The sequence below is a fragment of the Portunus trituberculatus genome, chromosome 34 (assembly GCF_017591435.1).
Source record: "Portunus trituberculatus isolate SZX2019 chromosome 34, ASM1759143v1, whole genome shotgun sequence".
NCBI lineage: Eukaryota > Metazoa > Arthropoda > Malacostraca > Decapoda > Portunidae > Portunus > Portunus trituberculatus.
This window is the reverse complement of record NC_059288.1, coordinates 9,153,044-9,175,408: the sequence shown is the minus strand read 5'-3', so window position 1 is coordinate 9,175,408 and position 22,365 is coordinate 9,153,044. Positions and strand designations below refer to the sequence as shown.

The following is a 22,365-nucleotide window of genomic DNA, read 5'->3' as shown; positions in this document are numbered from 1 at the left end:
TACTCCTTTATGACATCACTGGCTTTTATCAGGTTACTAAATACTATGTCATCATCTTTCTCTTGTGCAAAGCTGACCAGACAGAAACACAGCCGGTACAGTGTTCCATGTATCACAGACAAGACAGGGGATGAATTGAAGTGTTTCTGCCCTCTATGGTTCACTTCCCTGCCATTGTAAGCAAAAAAATGGAAGTTTGTTGATACGGCAAATTCTTCACAGCAAAACGTCATTGCATGTTGCTGCTATATTTCCTTCTTCCTGTTATGAGAGTGTTATCTTGGGAAAGGTTTCAAGACACTTATCCTCTAATCTTCAATGATCGTTTTCTGCTTTTTTTTTTTTTTTTTTTTAAGTATTATCATGTCCCACTTACAAACTAATAAATGAATGAAAGGGACCGAAGTTGCATAAGCCGAAATACATTTTAGCGTTCTGGTGTTCTTGATCTTTTGGGACCATGATTTCAGTTTCTTGGTCACTTACACTACAAAAAAACAAAATAGATGAATAAATCAAAACTAATACCGAAGAGAGTCGCGCCGAGAGCTCCACGTGGCGCCCCTGGTGACGGATGTAAACAAGCCGCTCTCTGCCTCACCTGTCAGCCCGCCCTGCCTCGCCGCCCTCGCTCACAAGGCAAACAGTAGGCCTAGGAGACTCTTGAAGGCCTACCACAGCCGCCCACGCCGATAAATCACCAGTCCAAGTGTGCGTGTGCCTGTGTTCGTGGAGGAAGAGCAAGGCGCGGCTGAGTCAAGGAGCTTTCACCTATAAGCCGGTTTCTTTTTCCCCTTCAGAGCTGCACCATGGCCAACACGGTACGTTTCCTGACCTGCACAGTGAGTTTTCATCAGTATTCTTTATCAGTAGTCATTGGTAGCCGTTGTGTGTTTTATGGTTCATGTTTTAAGGCGTAATTCGTGTTATCTTATCTTTCCGAGTTGTGATTTCCTTGCAGTTTCCGAGAGTGACGTGTTCTCTCGCCCCGCGCACCAGCTGAGTCTTGGTGTGTGTGGGAGTAAAGTAGCGGGGTGTCATTTCACTGTGCCACGCCCTCACATGCCAAATCCTTACACTTACTTGTCAAATTGAATAAAAATGTGTCAGAAATCGATGGGGAAAAGTTGGAAGTTGTTTGTATCTTCTGTGTAAAGGTGTGCAATTGTTGGAACGTTTGCAGAATTGTTAAGCTTCATCCCTCTCCTCCCCTCACCCCACCCACACTGTCCTTCTCCTTACCCCATCCACAGTGCAAACTCTCCAAGCCACCTGCTGCAGGATTGGGTGTGTCGCAGGATGACATAACGTGCAGCTTTCATTGAACTGTGCAACAAATGTCACTATGATATTGACCAATCACACGACTAGACTTAGTGGTCATTGAAGTACTCAGGTGAACCAAGCCATGTGTTGCAGAAGTCGTTAGGAGAGGCTGTTATGTGATCAGACTGTGATGGACCACTGATATAGTCCACAGAATTACTCGCACAGCCTCCTTGACCTCAGCGTTCACATGTTGCTCACACAGGCACAGATGCTGATAGCCCTGGCGTTTGCAGTAGTGGCGGTGCTGCACCAGATAGACACAGACCCCGCTGCCTGGGCTGCCTCGGAGCAGGGCAGCATCTACGCCTCCAGGGAGCAGCTGCAGCTTCATTACCAACCCTGACTCAGTGGAGAAGGTGAGGAATACTTTGTGGCTCTCTGTGGTGTTTTATATTTGTTGTTTGTCTTTCAATTCTGTGTATGTACATACCAGGCTGACAATCCTGTATAGGGTGGCACAGATCAACAGCACACTCTTCACTTCTCTAAGGCAAGAGTTAGTCAGTGTTGTCAATCATTCATTCCTTACTCTGGTCAAGCGATGAACTCCCTGCTTGCTTCTGTATTTCTTCCATCCTGTCATTGGAACTTTTCAAGAGGGACATTTCAAAACACTTATCCTCCTATTTTAGACGATCCTTCTGACCTTTCTATAGGAAGTGGCATTTCTAAACATTTTATCTTGTTTGTTTTGTTGCCCTTGGCCAGTGAGACTTTTTTTTTTTTTTTTTTTTTTTTTTTTTTTACATTACAAGGGCACTGGCCAAGGGAAAACAAAGTGTTGGAAAAAAAAAATCCCGCTGGTTGCCAGGCCCTGTTAAAAGGAAAGTAGGAGAAAGAGAAAAAACAAAAAAATCTAAAAGGAGGGTCCAGTTAACATAAGAGGTGTCTTGACACTCCTCTTTTGAAAGAGTTTAAGTCATAGGCAGGTGGAAATACAGACACAGGTAGAGAGTTCCAGAGTTTACCAGTGTAGGGAATGAAGGAGTGAAGATACTGGTTAACTCTTGCATTAGGAAGATGGACAGAATAGGGATGAGAAGAAGTAGAGAGTCTTGTGCAGCGAGGCCGCAGGAGGGGGAAGGCATGCAGTTAGCAAGTTCAGAAGAGCAGACAGCATGAAAACAGCGGTAGAAGACAGATAAAGATGCAACATTGCGGCGGTGACTTAAAGAATCAAGACAGTCAGTTAGAGGAGAAGAGTTGATAAGACGAAAAGCTTTAGATTCCACCTTGTTTAGTAAAGCTGTGTGTGGATCCCCCAGACATGAGAGCCATACTCCATACACGGGCGGATAAGGCCCTGTACAGAGCAAGCAGCTGGGAGGGAGAGAAAATGGACGAAGACGCCACAGGACACCTAACTTCTTGGAAGCTGATTTAGCAAGAGTAGAGATGTGAAATTTCCAGTTTAGATTTTTAGTGAAGGATAGACCGAGTGTGTTTAATGTAGAGGAGAGGGAAGTTGAGTGTTATTGAAGAAGAGAGGATAGTTGTCTGGAAGGTTATGTCGAGTAGATAGTTGTAGAAATTGAGTTTTTGAGGCATTGAACAAAACCAGGTTTTCTCTGCCCCAATCAGAAACAAGTGAAAGATCAGAAGTTAGGCGTCCTATAGCATCTCGCCTTGAGTCATTTAATTGTTGTTGGGTTGGGCGTCTGTTGAACGCTGTTGAATAATGCAAGGTGGTATCATCAGCATAGGAGTGGATAGGGCATTGAGTCAGATTTAGGAGATCATTGATGAATAATAGAAAGAGAGTGGGTGATAGGACAGAACCCTGTGGAACACCACTGTTGATAGTTTTACATCATATAAATAGAAAGAAAAACACACACACTTCATTCACACTCTTGTCCGTGTGGACATCCAGTGGAAAGGAATAGTCTCATGGTTCACTGCTTGCCACATCCCAGGAGCCTCTCATACTGCCACTATATGTTATGCAGTGGCAGTTGTCTTCAGCATTGTCATTAATAAATACAAAAATTTTTATATGTAAGAGGGGAAATCTGGCTGAGTGCAACATAAAATGAAAAAAAAGGCCAGTCACCAGTCACCTTGAAAGTTTGAGAGAATTAGCAAAAAAAAAAAAAAAGAAAGAGAGAGAGATAAATGTCTTCAAACCTCCCTCTTAAATGAAGTCAAGTCATAGGAAGTTGGAAATACAGAAACAGGTAGGGAGTTCCAGAATTTACTAAAGAAGTTTAAAGTAATAAATATATCGTGCACAGAAGTCGAGGTGAAGCAATAACATTATGGTGTTTCTTTGCAGTGGTTCAACCTGGTGTCTCTGTTCAAGGCGGCAGACAGTCGACCGCTTGGTGTGGGGAAGAAGTACCAGGCAGTGTATGACCTGCCATTGATAGGTGAGGCTTTGCTGTGTCTCTGTGTCTTGACAGGCTTCACTCAAGCTCATAATATTGTGTTTTATTGTATTTAGCTTGTCTTATTTATCCTTAAAGTTATGAATGTGTGTGTGTGTGTGTGTGTGTGTGTGTGTGTAAAAAGGTAGGGAATGCTGGCTTACGATGGTTGGTTCTCTATGTACTCATGCAAACAGATGAGTCATGGCGTTAGAGAGTGTGTTGTATTGGCAAGACTGTCATGGTGGCTGTGTGGTGTGGTGTGTGACATCTGAAGCATCCTTTCACCTTGACATCTTAAAGAGCTGACCTGTAACCCCAATAAGCTTAACCCTTCAGCAGCATGACATGTTTCCATATTCATTCTGCTTACTATTTGGTGATTTTATACAGCAGAAACTCACGTGAGGGATTGAAATAGTGAAAACTTTGGCCATTGATCTTCTGACATTCATAGACCCTTCCTAAAGTAAATAAGATTATCTAATCGTACACAAATCTGAAGGTAAAGATGTGTCCCAATACTGACAGGGTTAAGTTTATGTAGGAGGCACTTTTCTTCATGACCCAGCACTTGTAACAGCAATAAGCAGTTTCTTAGCACAGCAGTCAATGGTGAAGGTTATATAATGTTAGGCATTGCTACCTATTCACTTTAACAACACTCACACAATTCTCTTAGTCTTTTCTTGCCATTATTATTATTTTATTTATTTATTTATTTATTTATTTTTCCTCCCTCCTGCCTCTTCTCCCTCTCACCGCCCCACACCACCACCAGGGGAGTACTCGGTGCTGCTGGCGGTGGTGGAGTACAAGCCAAACAGTCTGGTGGTGCTGGAGTCCACCTCTCTCCTGCGCCCACACTTCACCATCCAGCTGGAGGACAACGGACCCAACACAACTCGGCTCACCTTCTCGTAAGTTCCTTGTTTTTGTTGTGTGTTGCATTGTGTTGGTTTTCACCCCACACACAACCACAAACTGTATTCGGAAACACTTGTCCCCTCAATGAATGGTCTCAGGAGGGTCTTGTTGGAGTGAAAAGCATTTATTTTGCTTTTTATTTTCTTTTATTTTACTTATCTATTCTATTTTATTTATTTATTTATTTTATTTATTTATTTTTTTTTTTTATGGGTTCTTTTATGATTTTAGTAACAGTAACAAGATTTCTTCATTATTAAGAGGAGAAACACTCTTTAAGAACCAGGCCAGTCTTCTCTGTGGCCTTTGAAATTAATTGTGTTGTTTTCTTTTCTCTTATAAGTGTTGTGATTTTATAGTTATGGTGACAGACTAGCTACATTTCTTCATTATTAAAAGGAGAAACACTCTTACGAACTAGGCCTGTCTTCTCTGCGGCCTTAGAAACTAGCTGTTCTTATTTTTTATTTGTTTATTTTGCATCTTCATGTGTCACTTCCCTGCCCTCTGTCATCAGTCTCGGCTCACACTCTTTGCTTCCTTCATTCTTCTCTCATATTCCTTCTCTCTCATCTGTTTATTCTATCTTCTTACTTCCTCCCTATTCTTTTTCTTCTCCTTTCATTTATTATCTTCTACTTCTTTTGCCTCCTCCATTCTTTGTCTCATTTTCTGTCTGTCACATTTATTTCTTTACTTTCTTATCTACATATTTGGTCTCATTTTTCCTCCTTCCTTTATTTCTACTTTCTGAACTCCTTATTTTTTGCTTTGATTTCCCTTATATATTCATGTTTTGTCCTTTCTTGGTGTTTCTTGGGCCACAACAACAACAATAATAACAATAACAACAACAGTTTGATTCATAGCCATGCATTTCAGTGGAGTGTGACAGTACTACTATTTGGTACAACTACACATCAACACACATCAGAAAGCATTCCACCTCCTGCAGTGTATCATTACTGTTCCACTTCTTGGGTGTTACAGGATGCAATATCGGCGTTCTTCGGCCTTGTTCCAGTGGACTCTTGGCCCCGTCCTGCGTTTCTTGACCAGCCAGCAGCTCCAGCGTTCCCTCTTCATGATAAGAATGATGTTCCCCTTCTGACGTTTAGAAGACTCCACCTACAGCCCTGTCATAGCCACCATCCAGCTCTCCTCCTCTGTGTGAGGGAGGGGCAGGTTGCAGGGATGGCCGGCTGGCACAGTGGCCCTGGTCTGGTTCTGTGTCTGGGTGCAGAGATGTCTCACCCTTCACTGTCCAGGCTGAGGGTTAGGAGTCTATGGTGCAGTATTACAGTAACAGAGGGACCACACACCACTGCTACATGACTGATTTCTTGGGTCAAATGATCACAATTAGGCTTTGCATCTCATTGACTTTGTTACATATATAATTATGAAAATCTTTTATGCACTTTTTTATTATTATTATTGTTATTATTATTATTATTATTATTATTATTATTATTATTATTATTATTATTATTATTATTATTATTATTATGTAAAATGCTTAAGTTTTAAGCAAAATGCTTGATTGGGTTTCTTTTTATTTTATTCTGAAAGTGTAAAACAATTTATTTCTGGAATGAACAAGATGAATGTGGCATGACTGGAATGTGTGTGTGTGTGTGTGTGTGTGTGTGTGTGTGTGTGTGTGTGTGTGTGTGTGTGTGTGTGTTCATGTGCGATAATTCACCAGTTCAATGCCTCACCTTGCCTCATAATAGAAGAAGTGTGGTGCAAGGTGTCCACACATTCAGTGAGTGCCATTGCATCACACTGCACTAGAGAACGAGAGGCAGCCAGTGTGTGTGTGTGGAGTGTTGTGCTGCATGCCACACACACACACACACACACACACACACACACACACACACACACACACACACACACACACACACACACACACACACACACACACACACACTGGTGGTGACTGACTTGTGGTGACGGTGGACTTGTGATGTTCATTACATTTTCATTGGTGGGTATCAACTCCATTGGGTTGCATGTAGTTAGGACTTCAGTTGTGCTCATTGCCTGGGTCAGCTGTGACTTTGCAATCTATGGCGTTGTCTGTATACATTCCCCTGTGTGTGTGTGTGTATGTGTGCGCGTGTGTGCTTAAATAAGATTGAAAAGCAGAAGTTTCATCTTGAGAATATAAAAAGGGATAGCAAAATTTTAGCTGTTGGATATGCAAATGTGTGTGTATCTTGTGTTGGAGGTGTGGTGTGGTGTGGCATGGCATGGTGAATCTTGCCTTCACTTGCACACACTCACCTGCTGGTTGACAGTAAAGGTGCCACTAGGAAGGAGTGAAGGCGTCATCACTTCATGTTTAGCAAGTCTATCTGTGGGACGCCAACTCCTCTGAACTCCCAGTGTGTCCACCTGTCCCTGCCCAGTGGTAGAAGCAACAAAAGATGAATGACACAGTGAACGAATAAGACACCATGAAAAGCAAACAGAATAGTGAAGAAAGCAGAACGAACCGCAGGAAAAATGTGACTAAATTGAAACTTGTGGACTCGATCTTCTGTGTTCCTGTCTCCTTTCTGTTCTCTTATTCATTCCTATCACATAATCTAGTACTTTACCTGTTCAGTTCAGTTGAGTGCAGGTTGTAGTCATACCAGCACCACGTCCCTCAGGTTTCATGTCATCTCCGAGCCTCTTTGTGACAAGTTTTTCTCCATGGCCGGACCATCTTATGGTGCAGTGTTTGGTTGATCTCTTCTGCCACTCCTGCAGATGGAAAGCAAGTGTTCCTAACATTTTGGTGTTGTACTCATTATATAACCACACATCTTATAGTGTGTGTGTGTGTGTGTGTGTGTGTGTGTGTGTGTGTGTGTGTGTGTGTGTAGAAAATGTAAAACAGGTCTCTGTATATAAACATGAAGGGACGTGTATGTACTGCACTGTATTTAGATGGTTTAGGTGCATCAATCAAGCATAAAAACACTTGACTGTTTACCTTTTGTGTGTGTGTGTGTGTGTGTGTGTGTGTGTGTTTCTTTATTGATGCTCCTTTGTTGTTGTTATCGTGTGAAGTGAAGCCATGACAGACAGACACACGTGGTGCTCAGTGTCTGTCAGCCGTGGTGAGTCGCTGGCCGTCGGTGGTCCGGCTGTGTGACGGGATGGGTTGCCAGTGCATCTGTTGACACACCTATACTTAAGAATACTGTTAAGGAAAGTGCTGTGCCTTACACTAGTCACCAGTTTGAGAGTTAGATAATACAAAAGTTTCCAGGCTGGTTACAAAGTTCTTGGGTAATTGTTATAGCAAGTTTGTTACAGATGTTGATAATGACTGTTTGTTACTTGTGTGACTTGTATCTTTAAGGGAATGTAAAATGATGGTTAGTATCTTTGGAGTTTCATATAACAAGGGTTCCTGATGCCCAGCGTGAAAGGTTATGCCAAGACTGACTGCCAGCCTCTGTGCTCTACCTTCTGCACCCACCACTCTGTACTCTGCTGTGGGCTCAGAGGCTCACCAAGTAGGAACACATGATTAGGTGACAGGAAAGGTCGTGATTCCTGTATCAATTGGTAGTCTGAGTCTTGACCTTAGTGATGTTCAGCAGAGAGTATCTTACTTGAGCTCAAACACCCAGGAGAGCTTCATGATTGACCCCAGCAAAGTGTAGCCTAATGTTCCTGCCTCACCCTTCCTGCCTGAGCATTGGTGGTGCTGCTGGTGTAGGCTCAGAAGAGACACTATTGTTTGGAGGATGCTATTCTGTGACTCACACATAATAACACAAGGAAATGAGGGAAGGCACACGATGATGCCACACCCACACATGGCAGTGCTCTTGCATGTTTCCAAATCCTTCTCTTGCCATGATTTCTGGTCCAGATTTCCACAGACTCATCACACACATCTCAGAGTTGCATGCATCTTTCCTTGCACTGTAGCTTCAGGGGTTTAGCCAGCACCCTGCAGTGCTCTCACCTCATCCACAAGTTCATCACAGTAATTTCCTACATAAGGAGCTCTAGCTGCCCTTTTAGCTCGTGAAACCTCCATGGTGTGGCTTGGGAGGGACACATCCAGCATGGGGCCCTCACGCTTCTCACTTCTCCGCTGGTCTAATGGGACATTACACTCAGGGGAGAGGGAGAGTGTCTCTGTCTTAGTGTTTAGTTAGCCTCAGTTTTAAAATTTATGGTCCTTGCTTCATATTCTGCCTTGAGATGAGAGTTTGCCTCCATTACAGCCTCCTGAAGGCTGCTGTGGTGCTGAGAGGGCCAGGCGTGTGTTGCTCTCTTCTGGCTGTCTGAAAGACATAGTCTCCTGTGAAGGATTCCTGAGTCTTCCTTTTGTTTTTCTCATCTCCTTTCTGCCTCACTAGTCATTGGGTAAAAATAATTAATAGATGGAATGATCTTTATCTGTCTATGTGGATCAATGAATCAATCTTTTCCCGTGTGTTGTGATGGTGGCAGTGTTTGTGTTGGTCTTGATGGAGGCAAGTCTCACCAGTGTGTCCCGTCCATCTGCACACCAGCTGGCCGGCAGTTCCATGCAAGGTGGCCCAGACAAAGCACTACACTCACACATGCATTGTTTACTCTTAGCCCCATCACCTCCCAGTGGAGAGAGATGGTCTCATGGACAGCCCTACCATACCCCAGGAGTGTAACTACAGCACAGCCAGTCACATTCTTTCAAAGCAAGGCCTAAAGCATACACTTCATGATGAGGATGTTGCCTACCCTGCACCCATTCCAACCATGAGGCCACACCAGAGGCAAGCTACTATCCACTGATCACCTCATACTAGCTGGGTCCTTGTCCTTTGTTGTTCATTCATCTCTATCATGCACACTTGTTGCTGCTTGGTGCAGTCATTCCTCCAGTGAGTGTGTCCCTCCTTGTATCCACTCCTTGTCACATCTGTAATGCTTTTTATTCTTAGTTCTCCTCATCCTCATCACCTCACACACTTGTTGGTCTGTGGAAAATGTGAAATATGACAAAATTCTTGTATTGTTCAACTTGACATCTCAGTTATGAAGAAAATTGTTATTGTTGTGGAGAAACTAGACTTTTTTTTTTACCTGGTGGCCAAATGCAGGAGTAAAACCAGCCTTTCATTAATACCTCTCCAACACTTGTACATGACATCTGCAGTGAGAGGTGGAGCATCAGTTACCTCACAACATATCAGCCATACTAGTGTTTTATAGTGATCAGTGAATTTCTTACTCCCTGAAGCTTTGATAATATTTAGGAATAAAAAACAAGGTGCAGAATACAAACTACCTGAACCACCTGTAGTTACTGTGAGAAAGTGTGTGTAATATGGAACCAATCAAGCTTTTAGAGGAGTCATGACAGCTGCCTGGTGTGTGTACTCTTCAAAACACCTCATTTGATAATACTCGTGCTTGTAGCGAGAGAGAGAGAGAGAGAATGTGTATGTGTGTGTGTGTGTAAAGGCTTAAATTTGTCACCAATTCATAAGTCAGGAGGAACTAATTGAGCTTATAGGAAGATATCACAAGGTTTGGGATTTGTACAGCAAGCATTGGGAAGTGATTGTCTTGTGATGTGTATGTTGGTACTTATGTGGGTATTGTAAGGACAGACAGCTGTGAGGGGGAGGGATTTTACGGTGCTCAGGTGTCTTATTGAAGTTGTAAATTACTAATGCTTCCCTGTGTAGTAGTAATCAGAGGTGTCTTTTGTGGTGGCACTTAATTTACATGTGTTATTTAAGTTATCTCCTCTTTTGAATGTCAAGACTATGGTATGGCACAGTTCCATAGAGGTTGTTTTTGTGAGAAAGTATGTAGGAAAGAAGAGAAGCTTAGAAAAGTGAGAAAACAGAAGGTGTGTGAAAGAGGACAAGATAAGACGGTCCTTGAGGCAAAACTAAACAGAGAAAGAGGTGTGTGAAAGAGGACATGAGGATACAATTGTCCCCAAGATTAGAAAAGGAAACGGATGAGGTGTGTGAAAGAGGACATGGATAAAATTGTCCCCAAAAGTAAAAAAGGAAAGAACAGACTTAGAAGTGTGTGAAAGAGGAGACAAGGATACAGTTGTCCCCTAAGAGATAAAAAAAGAAGCATTTGAGGTGTGTGAAAGAGGAAATAGAAATAAAAACAGATTTAGAGGTGTGCAAAAGAGGAGACGATGATAAGATTGTCCCAAAGAGTAAAGAAACACAAACGATCTAACCAAGGGAAGGAAAATGAGTAAGACTAAATGGTGAAGACTGGTGATGAATGGTGATGACGTGCTGCTACTAAAGACATCAAAAGGTGTGAGTGGATAGCGTGCATGGGTACTGGGTAATATGTTTAACCCCTTCAGTACCGGGATGCATTTTGACCTTGAGTTTTGGGTGTAATTAGACAATTTTATTTACAACACAAGGGTCTATGGAGGTCAAAAGGTTAACGGTCAAAGTTTTCACTATTTTAATCCCCCACATAAGTTTCTGAAGCTGTATGAAATCAGCAAATAGTAAGCAGAAAGAATATGAAAGCTCGTCATGGCACTGAAGGGGTTAAAGGTGTGTGGAGGGTTGGAAGGGTACTTAAGGCATGATGTGCTGTATTTGCCATTGCACTGTTTGACTGCTTTCTGAGTACCAATAAAGAGTGAACCTGGCAGTGTTTGTAGTGATTTACAGTTACAAGGGAGGAATGGTTATGTAGAAGCACGGTTAAGATTATCAATTAGTGGTTTAGTGAATTGTTGTAATCCCATCAGTACAGGGATGCATTTTTTACCTTGAGTTTTTACGTGTGATTAGATCATTTTATTGACATTAGGAACGGTCTTTGCAGGTCAGAAGATTAATGGTCCAGAAACTTCACTTTCAACCCCCCCCCCATGAGTTTCTGCAGCTGTATAAAGTCACCAAATAGCAAGCAGAATAAATATGAAAAATGTGTCACGTACTAAAGGAATGAATGATTTAGGCTCTTATTTTTTGCTTATCATCCTGAGCTTTACTTGTCAACAATTCGATTCATTATTATGTTGTTTATGATTCCTGAAACGCTCTCAGTGTGAAGTCTACAATTTTTTCCACCCTTTGTTTATTTATTTATTCATTTTATCTTTATTCAATTAATTTATTTAATATTATCTTTTTACTTGGTTTCATTCTCAAAGAAGCCAATCCAATATCTCAGTGGGCCTTCTGTTTACTCTTTCCTGTTGTCACTTAGCCATTTTTCCTTCCTACATAGAAATAACAATGATAATAATTAATAGTATTTTTTGTTTGGTCATATTCTCGTAAGTAAACAAGCTTTCCGGTTCCTACATAGAAAATAATAATAATTAGTAGTATTTTGGTCATATTCTCGTAAGTAAACAAGCGATCAGAATCATTCAATAGTGTTTTGTTTACATGGTTCAATCATGTTCAATTACAAGCAAACAACAACAACGACAACAACAACCATTGCAGGACTCAATGAAGAGGAAAGCTTCGAGACGTTTATTTATTTATATTTATTCTCTTTAGGAAACTCTTGGGGACTGGCATCTAAGTGGGGGCTCTTTGTTCCAGTTTTTTTTTTTTTTTTTTTTTTTCCTTGGTCAGATTTCCCCTCTTACATAATTATGAAAAGCGTTAACTGATACGAGAACAGCGAAAAGAAAAGAAAACAGACAAAAATGACAATGAAAAAGAAACGAAGAAAAGATAAAAGGAAAAAGAAAAAACAAGACAAAAAAGAAAATATTGGTTGTTAGTGGATTATATTGCACCGTTCATACTCCCCGTGGATTACATTGCTTCCTTCATACTTCCCATTACATTGTCTATCCATACTTTTCCCCGTCACTCCCAGCGCCACGTGACATCCAGACCGTTCCGCCACACATCGCCGCTCACCACACCACTCACCACTCTGGGTGCGTGTGGCTGGCAGGGAGGAGCGGGTTGGTGAGCGCAGGGTCATTGGGTGAGCGGTACACTGACGGAGAAATACGACTGGAATATGGGCCAGTGTTTACATCGTTGCCAGGACCACGTGGCACGACAACCACCGCCACTGCTCCACCATTCCACCTTTCCACCACACGCCACCTGAGTCAGCTTCTATAACGTTGTGGTGACTGCTTGTTGGGTAATCCGTGTTTGTTTATCTGTGGTATAATGGTGCAAGGTTGATGGTGTATGTGTGTGGTGAAACGAGGCGAGAGGAAGTTTGTGTTTTGTGTTCTGTTTGTGATTGAGTGTTGGTTTGTTGTCCAGAGACTCCAGACTCCATTGTGTGAACCGAGGCCCAGGACACAACGGTAGGCCACTGCTCTCTCTCTCTCTCTCTCTCTCTCTCTCTCTCTCTCTCTCTCTCTCTCTCTCTCTCTCTCTCTCTCTCTCTCTTACTTTTTCAAGATTAAAAATGCATGAAAATAACAAGCTTGCTAAAAGTCTCTCTCTCTCTCTCTCTCTCTCTCTCTCTCTGTATGACTAGTTTCCCTTCCACCAAAAAAATAAATGAATAAAGAAAGTATAAACATAATGCCAACAAATTTAATAAGATAAAGGGTCAAGATTTTGTGTTGTGTGTTGTGTAGTGTGGAGGGCAAGGATGGTGGAGCGTGGCATGGCGCGAGTGACACAGTGTGACATACAGAACGGTCAGTCAACAGTGAGTCATACCAGTATTTTGATTTGCAAAGGCTCTGGTTGAAGATACTCGTGTTTTTAAGGGTATTTCTGTGGTTTTGGTGATGGATTGGCAAGATTTCTAGTTTATTAAGGAAAGAAACTGTCTTGAAAACCCGGCTAGTTGTCTCTGTGGCCTTGGAAAATTGCTGTAGTGAGAGGGGAAGGCGTTTCTGAATAAAAAAAAAAAACTGATATCAGGTTGAGAAAATGAAAATTGATACCAGGTTATGAAAATGAAAATTAATACCAGGTTGAGAAAATGAAAATTGATATCAGGTTGAGAAAATGAAAAAAAAATTATATGAGGTTGAGAAAATAAAAATTGGTATCAGGTTGAGAAAATGAAAATTGATATGAAGTTGAGAAAATGAAAATATATATCAGGATGAGAAAAAAAAAACTGCTGTCAGGTTGAGAAGAGGTACTACGATTAGACATACTGTGTTTTCAAGGTAGAGAGTCAAACATCAAAATGGGTCTTAATGAAAAAAAAAAAATGGAACCATGCGTGCTTTGGGGTCCGAGGGGTCTCCAAGCGCACGGGTTCGAATCCTGTCCACGGTCTGAGTGTAGGTTGGGCTTCCTCACTCTGGGCAACGGTTTCCTAGCGGGTGGGCTTTCAGATAGGAGGTTCCATAAAAAGTATCCCCTTTAGCCCATGAATTCCAGTGAAAACCCAACATGGTGTAAATAATAATAATAAGAAAATCCTTGACCTAGATTGATATTTGTGTCAAGCCGCGCCAATACTCTGTCTGGAAAGCATAGTTGTTATTATTGCTGTATTTTTATTTATCATCTTTTTTATTTGTCATTATTTTTATTTTAATCAAGTGAGGCCCCTCAGAAAGGTTAGGCTGGCGTGATTAACCTTACCTGTTCTCTCCCTCGCAGGTGACGCCGACCAGGTGGTGGGTACCTGTCTTGTGGCCACACCAACACTATGCAAAGGTGAGGCGGCTCCTCCTCCTCCTCCTCCTCCTCCTCCTCCTCCTCCTCCTCCTCCTCCTCCTCCTCCTCCTCCTCCTCCTCCTACTACTACTACTACTACTACTACTACTACTACTACTACTACTACTACTACTACTACTACTACTACTACTACTACTACTACAACTACTACTACTACTACTACTACTACTACTACTACTACTACTACTACTACTACGTAATCAATAGTTACAAGTTTTGTTTTACGTATTTCTCTCTCTCTCTCTCTCTCTCTCTCTCTCTCTCTCTCTCTCTCTCTCTCTCTCTCTCTCTCTCTCTCTCTCTCTCTCTCTCTCTCTCTCTCTCTCTCTCTCTCACACACACATCACATCGCGTCACACAAATGTCGAGTTCCTTTTACTCATCAATATTAGAGTGCAACCTTCTCTCCTGTGTGTGTGTGTGTGTGTGTGTGATGAGGGAGTGGGTGGGTGTGTCAGTGACCGCTTTGCTGCCTCCTCTCGCCTCAGTGGGACTCATAACCCTGTGGAAAAGGCGATGGAGCACAGCAGAGCACCATGAGGGTCAGGCCTTACCACTTGTACGGGCGTCGGTAAGTATGGCAGCGCGATGTCACTATTTTGTCTTGTCCTTTACTCAAAAAAAAAAAAAAACGCTTTACTCCCACCAAGACTGCTTTCTCAGGACTGTTTCTCCCCTGTTCATAATGTAGAAGCCTTGTTTAATCTCCCACTAGAAGGGTCGAAGCACCTTTTAAACCCCGCGTCACTACAAATACACGCAACCTTTTCATAGTCGTCGAGGCGCAGAAGTGTCTCAGATTGTGCTTCTTAGTGTAGTGTTCTGAGTGGTGGTGTCTGACGGGCTGCAGGGAGATAAGTGGTGTGTGACGGGCTGTATGGAGGCTGGTAGTGTGTGACGGGCTGCAGGGAGGCTGGTGGTGTGTGACGGGGTGCATGGAGGCTGGTGGTGTGTGACGGGTGGTGCAGGGAGGCTGGTGGTGTGTGACGTGTGGTGCAGGGAGGCTGGTGGTGTGTGACGTGTGGTGCAGGGAGATTAGTGGTGTGTGACGGGCTGTATGGAGGCTGGTGTTGATAAGTCTTCGTGTGCCGACAGAGGTGAAGGAAAACAGGATGTAATGTGAAGTCCTTATTTTGAAGCATTCTCTAGTTGAAGTTGCACGTTTTTTTAATCCCTTCAATACTGCGACACATTTTCACCTTGAGATTTGTGTACGATTAGACCAATTTATTGACATTAGGAAGAGTCTATGGAGGTCAGAAGATTAATGGCCACAGTCTTCACTATTTTAATCCTCTACACAAGTTTCTGAAGCTGTATAAAATCACCAAATAGTAAGCAGAATGAATATGGAAACGCGTCAAGGGTTTAATGGTGTTTCTATGGTTCTAGTGGCAGCTTAACAAGATTTCTACTATATAAACAGAAGCACACGTGAGAACCCGGCTAATGGTCTCAGTGATTGAAAATGGTCGTGATGAGAGCTAAGCGTTTGTGAATAGGCTGTCATGTCAGTGTTAGAGCACTTAAGGCTCCTCCGTTTTCTGTTTTATTTATGAACGCGAATCAATACAGACTAAACGTTGCGAGTGAGAGAAGGAACGAGAAACAAGGAATCACCACGCATTGCCTCGTTTCGGAAAAATAAAGATTACTAAAGTGTTTTCAAGAAGTGAGTTAGATAAATATTAATAATGTTTATCCTTACTGTTATCGGAAAGAAAACGATAAATGTGACATCTGACAGTACTAAAAAACTGCTCTCATCACCGCGACTACTTTTCAAAGCCGCAGTGATGATTACCGAGTTCTCAAGTCTGTTTTTCGTGTTCGTAAACCAGAAATCTTGTTAATCTGGAACTAGAACTGTAAAAACACTCATAAAATTCATGTATCTTCAACCAGAGCCTTTAGAAAATAATGGCGATGCGGCCCAGAACTGTTTCACAATATGGCCCAACTTTCCGTTAACCCCTTCAGTACTATGATGCGTTTTCATATTAATTCTGCTTACTGTTGGGTGATTTTGTGCAGCTTTAGAAACTTACGTGTGGGATTGAAACAGGGAAGACTGTGGCCATTAATCTTCTGACCTCCATAGCTCTTCCTAATGTCAATAAAATGGTCCAATCGTACACAAATCTCAAGGTGAAAATGTGTCCCAGTATTGAAGGAGTTAAATTTACTCAGCGCTCATAATGTGTTCAGATTTCGTCATCACGGTTACCTGCTTTTGTATTTCCATCTTCCTGTGACTTGAACTCATTTAAGAGGGAAGTTTCAAGACATTTACTCCTTTCGTTTGGTTAACTCTTGGACCTGCGAGGGAACTGCAACTAAGTGGGCCTCTTTCTCTAACTGTTGTCCTTGGCCAGTTTTCCCATCTTGATAAAAGAAATAAGTTCCTGCACAGGTAAAGTGGAACCATGCGTGCTTTGGGGTCCGAGGGGTCTCCAAGCGCACGGGTTCGAATCCTGTCCACGGTCCGAGTGTAGGTAGGGCTTCCCCACTCGAGACAGCGGTTTCCTAGCGGGTGGGCTTTGAGATAGAAGGTACCTAAGAAAGTATCCCCTTTAGCCTATAAATTCCCGTGTAAAGCCCACGTGGTGTGAAAAAAAATAAATAAATAGATAAAAACTCGACAAACCACTGCAGTGAGGTGATTGACATGACATTTATAGGGCCGAATTCAGAAACACTGCTCTCTCACCACGACTGTTTTCCAAGGCATCCATGTTTACCGTGTTCCCAAGAGTGTGGCGTTCATTTGGTAGAAATCTTGTTTACCTGTCACTGGAATCACGAAAACACCCTTAGAGACCACTGAACCAAACTTTAACTACAACCTTCTGAAAGTTGTCGAGGGCTGAAGAGTTGTTTCCTGAGATCCAAGATAATGTAGCGTGAACATTGGACACGACGCGTTTTGACATCACTGATTAATAGATTCCCAATTAAGACAGACAGATTGAAGGAGAGAGACAAAGAGAGATACACAGATTGATGGAGAGAGACAAAGAGAGACAGACAGACAATGATGAAAAGAGATAAAGAGAGACAGACAGACAGATGATGGAGAGACAGTAAGACAGACAGATAGATTGATAGAAAGAGACAAAAGAGAGACAGACAGATGGATGGAGAGAGACAAAGAGAGACAGACATACAGATTAACGGAGAGAGACAAAGAGAGACAGACAGATTGATGGAGAGAGACAAACAGACAGATTGATAGAAAGAGACAAAAGAGAGACAGACAGATGGATGGAGAGAGACAAAGACAGACAGATGGAAAGAGACAAAAGAGAGACAGACAGACAGACAGACAGATAGAAAGAGACAGAGAGACAGACAGATTGACGGAAAGAAACAGAAAAGAGACAGAGACAGATGGAAAGAGACAAAAAGAGACAGACAGACAGATGGAAAGAGACAAAAAGAGACAGACAGACAGATGGAAAGAGACAAAAAGAGACAGACAGACAGAAACTGTAATACATAGACAAAAGACAAATAGAGCATAACACCATTACTAATAAAGACAGAAATAGAAAGACTCGTATAGAAATAGATGAAAGAGAGGAGTCAGTATGGAGAATTGAGAGTTGGGGAAGAGTTGAGGTGACGTGGAATAGACAGCAAGCAGACAGTGATGCGCCACGAGGGAAGATGGAAGAAAGGGAAGTTGATGGTTATGATGCTATGATGAAAATAAATAGCCTACCCTTTTGAGAATCGTGCATACTAAACTACACTGACACGACTCTTCTGTCCTCACAATTCTTCCCCAGTGTACCGGTAAACAGTCATGCAATTGGTCAGTTACGAGTAGTTATGCCCTTCAGTGTTGGAACGCATTTTTATCATGAATATTTTGGTGTGAAAGACGATTGACATTAGAAAGGGTCTATGGAGGTCACAAGATTAATCACCATTCTTCACTATTTCAATCCCCACATAAGATTCTGAAGCTGTATAAAATCACCAAATAGTAAGCAGAATAAATATCAGAACACGTCATGGTACTGAAGGTGTTAGGAAAGGAGAAAAGGGCTAGGAAGAGGTTGACAGGGGCATGGGGAACGTTTTGACTGGCCTCTCCTCTCCCAGACCACGTTCAGGTAAACTCTTTCACCACCAGGGAAACGAGAGGTTGCTGCCACGGTTCTGTAAGACGAATAATGTTCTGCCCCCTTTTTTTTTTATGTAGGGAAGAGGGCCAGCTAAGGCAAAAACAAAAGGTTAAAAAAAAAAGATCCACTTGAGTGCTGGCTCTCTAAAAACGAGGAAAAGCGTCAGCCAGAATAAGGGAGCAAATGTCTCGATACCTCCCTTTTAAAAGAAGACAAGTCGCAAACTCTACTCACAAACGCTTCGCAATCTCACCACCACTATTTTCCAAGGCCACAGAGATGATTAGCGGGGTTCCCAAGACTGTTTCTCCTGTTAATGGTGTAGAAATATAGTTAGTCTGTCTCTACAATCTTGAAAAGCATCCTTGAAAACCCGGAAAAAAGTTATCTGCATAATTTTGAACGTACTGATGGAGCTGTGCAGAGGTTTTAGAATGTTGTGTTAATGAGTGAAGCTTGCTGACAGTAAAGAACACCCAAGCAATGTGGCGTGTGTGTGTGTGTGTGTGTGTGTGTGTGTGTGTGTGTGTGTGTGTGTGTGTGTGTGTGTGTGTGTGTGTGTGTGTAGTAAATTGATGTTATTGAGGTGCTGGTCTTGTTTTTTGTCCCTTGTTCACGCGATTATTGGTGATGTATTGAGAGAGAGAGAGAGAGAGAGAGAGAGAGAGAGAGAGTTAGTGGGTCAGTGTGTGTGTGTTATCGATTACTTGCATAAATCATTTTCTAAGTCTTTCACGGACGCCGCTGTGTGTGTGTGTGTGTGTGTGTGTGTGTGTGTGTGTCTCATTTGATCTTAACTAGAGAGAGAGAGAGAGAGAGAGAGAGAGAGAGAGCACTGAGCATAGCAATCTTTTATCCAGTCACAATAACAAATATTTCGCAGTGTTGCCAACCTCTCAACCCTTTCAATACTGGGACGCATTTTTACCATGAGTTTTGCGTGTGATTAAACCATTTTATTGACATGAGGAAGGGTCTATGGAGGTCAGAAGGTTAATGGCCACAGTCCTCACTATTTTAATCCCCCACATGAGTTTCTGAAGCTTTGTAATATCACCAAATAGTGAGCAGAATGAATATGGAAATGTGTTTTGGTACTGAAGGGGTTAAAGACTAATAGGTATGCTGCTGCTGCTTGTTCTTCCTTTGCTATCCTTTGTGGTGGCTGACTGAAGTGTTGATGGTTTCAGTGTGGCGCGGCCCAGCACGGCAGGCCTGCGAGGATCCTATAGCGAGGGAAACTTGACTGATCCGGAGATGGTAAGCGAACCAGTGAAGCAGTGAGTCGTTCATTACACTGTCTCTCTCTCTCTCTCTCTCTCTCTCTCTCTCTCTCTCTCTCTCTCTCTCTCTCTCTTAGTTGCTTGGTAATTATTTGTGTTATTAACCTTCCCTTGCTCTCTTTTTTTCATTTTTTTCTTTTTTTCCCGGTCCTTTTTCTCTTTCCTTTTTCCTCCATTCTTTTCCACCTCCCCCGCCCCCATCCATTTTCATCCGTTCCCTTCTCTTCCTTTCCTATCTCTCTTCATTCATTTCCATCTCCCCCATCCCTTTCCTTCATTTCTCTTTTCCTCGCCTTTCTTCTTCCATTTCTTCTCCTCTTTCCTGTCTTTCCCTTCATTCTTTTCCACTTCCTCTGATCCCTTTTCTCCGTTTGCTTCTCTTCCACTTTCTTCTTTCATTTCTTCCTCTCTCCTTTCATTATATTCACTTCCTCCAATCTCTTTCCTCGTCTTTCTGTTCCCATTTCATCTACCCTTTCCTCTCTCCATTCTTTTCCACTTCCTTCAATCCCTTTCCTCCGTTTCCCTTCTCGTCTTTCTTCTTCCACTTCTCCCCGTTCCTCTCCCCTCAGTACGGGACGGGCGTGGAAGGACTGCGGGGTATGGGCGGGTCTGCTCCTTGGCTGGTGGACAATAGAAACACAAGACTGAACGCTGCGCAGAACAAGTATTTGCAGTCCAACTCCTCAATCTTCGGCGATGATAGTAAGTCTTTTTTTATATGGTAGTGGCCTCTGGTGGCTGATTTCTGAACTCAACCTAACTTAACCCAACCTAAGAGTGAATAGTCTGCACCACTTCAATAGCACGGCTTGATCATTTTAACCCCTGAGACTGACTGAGACACATTTTTACCTTGAGTTTTGTGTACGATTAGATGATTTTATTTGCATTAGGAAGAGTTTATGGAGGTGAGAAGATTAATGGTCCTGTGACTTCACTATTTTAACCCTCACATAAGTTTCTGAAGCTGTGTAAAATCATCAAATAGTAACCAGAATGAATATGGAAATGCGTCTTGCTATTGAAGGGGTTAATCTTATATTGACGAATGAGTCCTTGTGTGTGTGTGTGTGTGTGTGTGTGTGTGTGTGTGTGAGGTTTTATTTCAAGTGAATCTCTTCGTTTAAATCACTCGCATGGATCATAATTGGTTTCACGTGTTCTAGCAAGTAATGAAGTCCAGCGTTGCGTGTTTCTCAGTGACGTACAGTAACTAACAGTCAACTTTTTAATCTGCGTGTACTTACCTCTTTCTTTACCTTTCCCTTTTTATTGTAGTTTTAATCGCATACACTCCACAGCAGAAGGTTGTGGTCAATAAACAAGCTAATCATATATCCGTGTGTGTGTGTGTGTGTGTGTGTGTAGGAGGGCATCACGCTATCAAGGTGCAGAGGAGCAGGCAGACCATGCAGGACCTTCAGAAGCAGATGGCGGAGAGGGCGGAGGCCAAGCGATGGGAACAGGAGGAGGAGGAGAGACTGTATGCCGCCATGAACGTCCCCACCGCGGTACACCCCAACCCAGGTGAGAGAGAGAGAGAGAGAGAGAGAGAATATAAATAGTGCATGACAGATAGATTATAGATAGTGGATATTGCTAGAGACTCTACTGCTGCTGCTGCTGCTACTACTACTACTACTACTACTACTACTACTACTACTACTACTACTACTACTACTACTACTACTACTACTACTACTACTACTACTTCTACTGCTAAGTAACACAATTTTCTTTACTACAACAACATCTACTACATCTGTTGCTACTACTACTACTACTACTACTACTACTACTACTACTACTACTACTACTACTACTACTACTTCGCAGGACTGGTTCGGGACACGGCTGCAGTGGTGGAGGACAGAGGAGGGTATTATGGAGGTTATGAAGACTATGGAGGAGGTTACAACATTGGCGACAACTTAGGAGGAGGAGGAAACGGCTACGTGCCATCTGGGTAAGTGTCCCCCCCCTCAACACTCTTTCTATATGTTTACAATCATTAGTTACTTTAGCTTAAGTTCGTATTCCTTCATTATTTTTTATCTCTATTATCTCCAGCAGTCTCCAGTGGATTATTACTATTTTTTCAAGAGTTGTGAAGTGTTTTTCTTGATGAGTCTGGTGGTGAATTAAGTCTGTCACTGGAGTTATTTTTTTCTTTTCGTGGGTTTCCGTGACTTAGTTTGCTTTGCTCTCTCACCATCACCGCTTTCCAAAGGCTCTAATTGAAGATACTCGCGTTTTTAAGGATGTTTTTTATAGTTCTGGTGATATATTGGCGAGATTTCTAGTTTATCATAAAGAGAAACTGCCTTGAAAACCCGGGAAGAGGGGCAGCCAATGGCAAAAAAAAAAAAGAATGTTTAAAAAGGCCCACTTGAGCGCTGGCTCTCCAGAGTGCAAAAAGTGCCAAAACCGTCAGCCAGAATTAGGGGAGCAAATGCCTCGATACCTCCCTCTTAAAAGAAGACAAGTTGTAGGAATTCGGAAATACAGATGCAGGGAGGGAGTTCCAGAGTTTACCAGTGAAAGGGATGAATGATTGAGCGTACTGGTTAACTCTTGCATTAGAGAGTTGGACAGAATAGGGATGAGAGGAAGAAGAAAGCCTTGTATAAAATCACTAAATAGTAAGCAGAATAAATATGAAAACGTGTCATGCTACTGAAAGGGT

General features: G+C 42.4%; 1 protein-coding gene and 1 pseudogene across 3 annotated transcripts in view; both read left to right on the top strand.

Moving 5' to 3' along the window:
- The first annotated feature begins 532 nt into the window (after positions 1–532).
- On the top strand, positions 533–11,270 carry LOC123512875 (annotated as a pseudogene).
- A 1,247-nt stretch (positions 11,271–12,517) lies between these two features.
- Positions 12,518–22,365, top strand: part of LOC123512874 (centrosome and spindle pole-associated protein 1-like) — a 16,045-nt gene continuing 6,197 nt past the window's right edge. Inside the window, exons 1-6 of one of the 3 annotated variants that reach the window (XM_045269535.1) lie at positions 12,518–12,743; positions 14,183–14,239; positions 19,584–19,653; positions 20,249–20,381; positions 21,048–21,206; positions 21,516–21,645. In XM_045269535.1, coding sequence (XP_045125470.1) covers positions 14,232–14,239; positions 19,584–19,653; positions 20,249–20,381; positions 21,048–21,206; positions 21,516–21,645 — 500 coding nt within the window. In that variant the 5' untranslated portion in view covers positions 12,518–12,743; positions 14,183–14,231. Of the gene's footprint in view, positions 12,744–14,182; positions 14,240–14,739; positions 14,832–15,045; positions 15,122–19,583; positions 19,654–20,248; positions 20,382–21,047; positions 21,207–21,515; positions 21,646–22,365 lie in introns of those variants that run through there. The other 2 variants (XM_045269534.1, XM_045269536.1) reach the window with 2 other exon arrangements.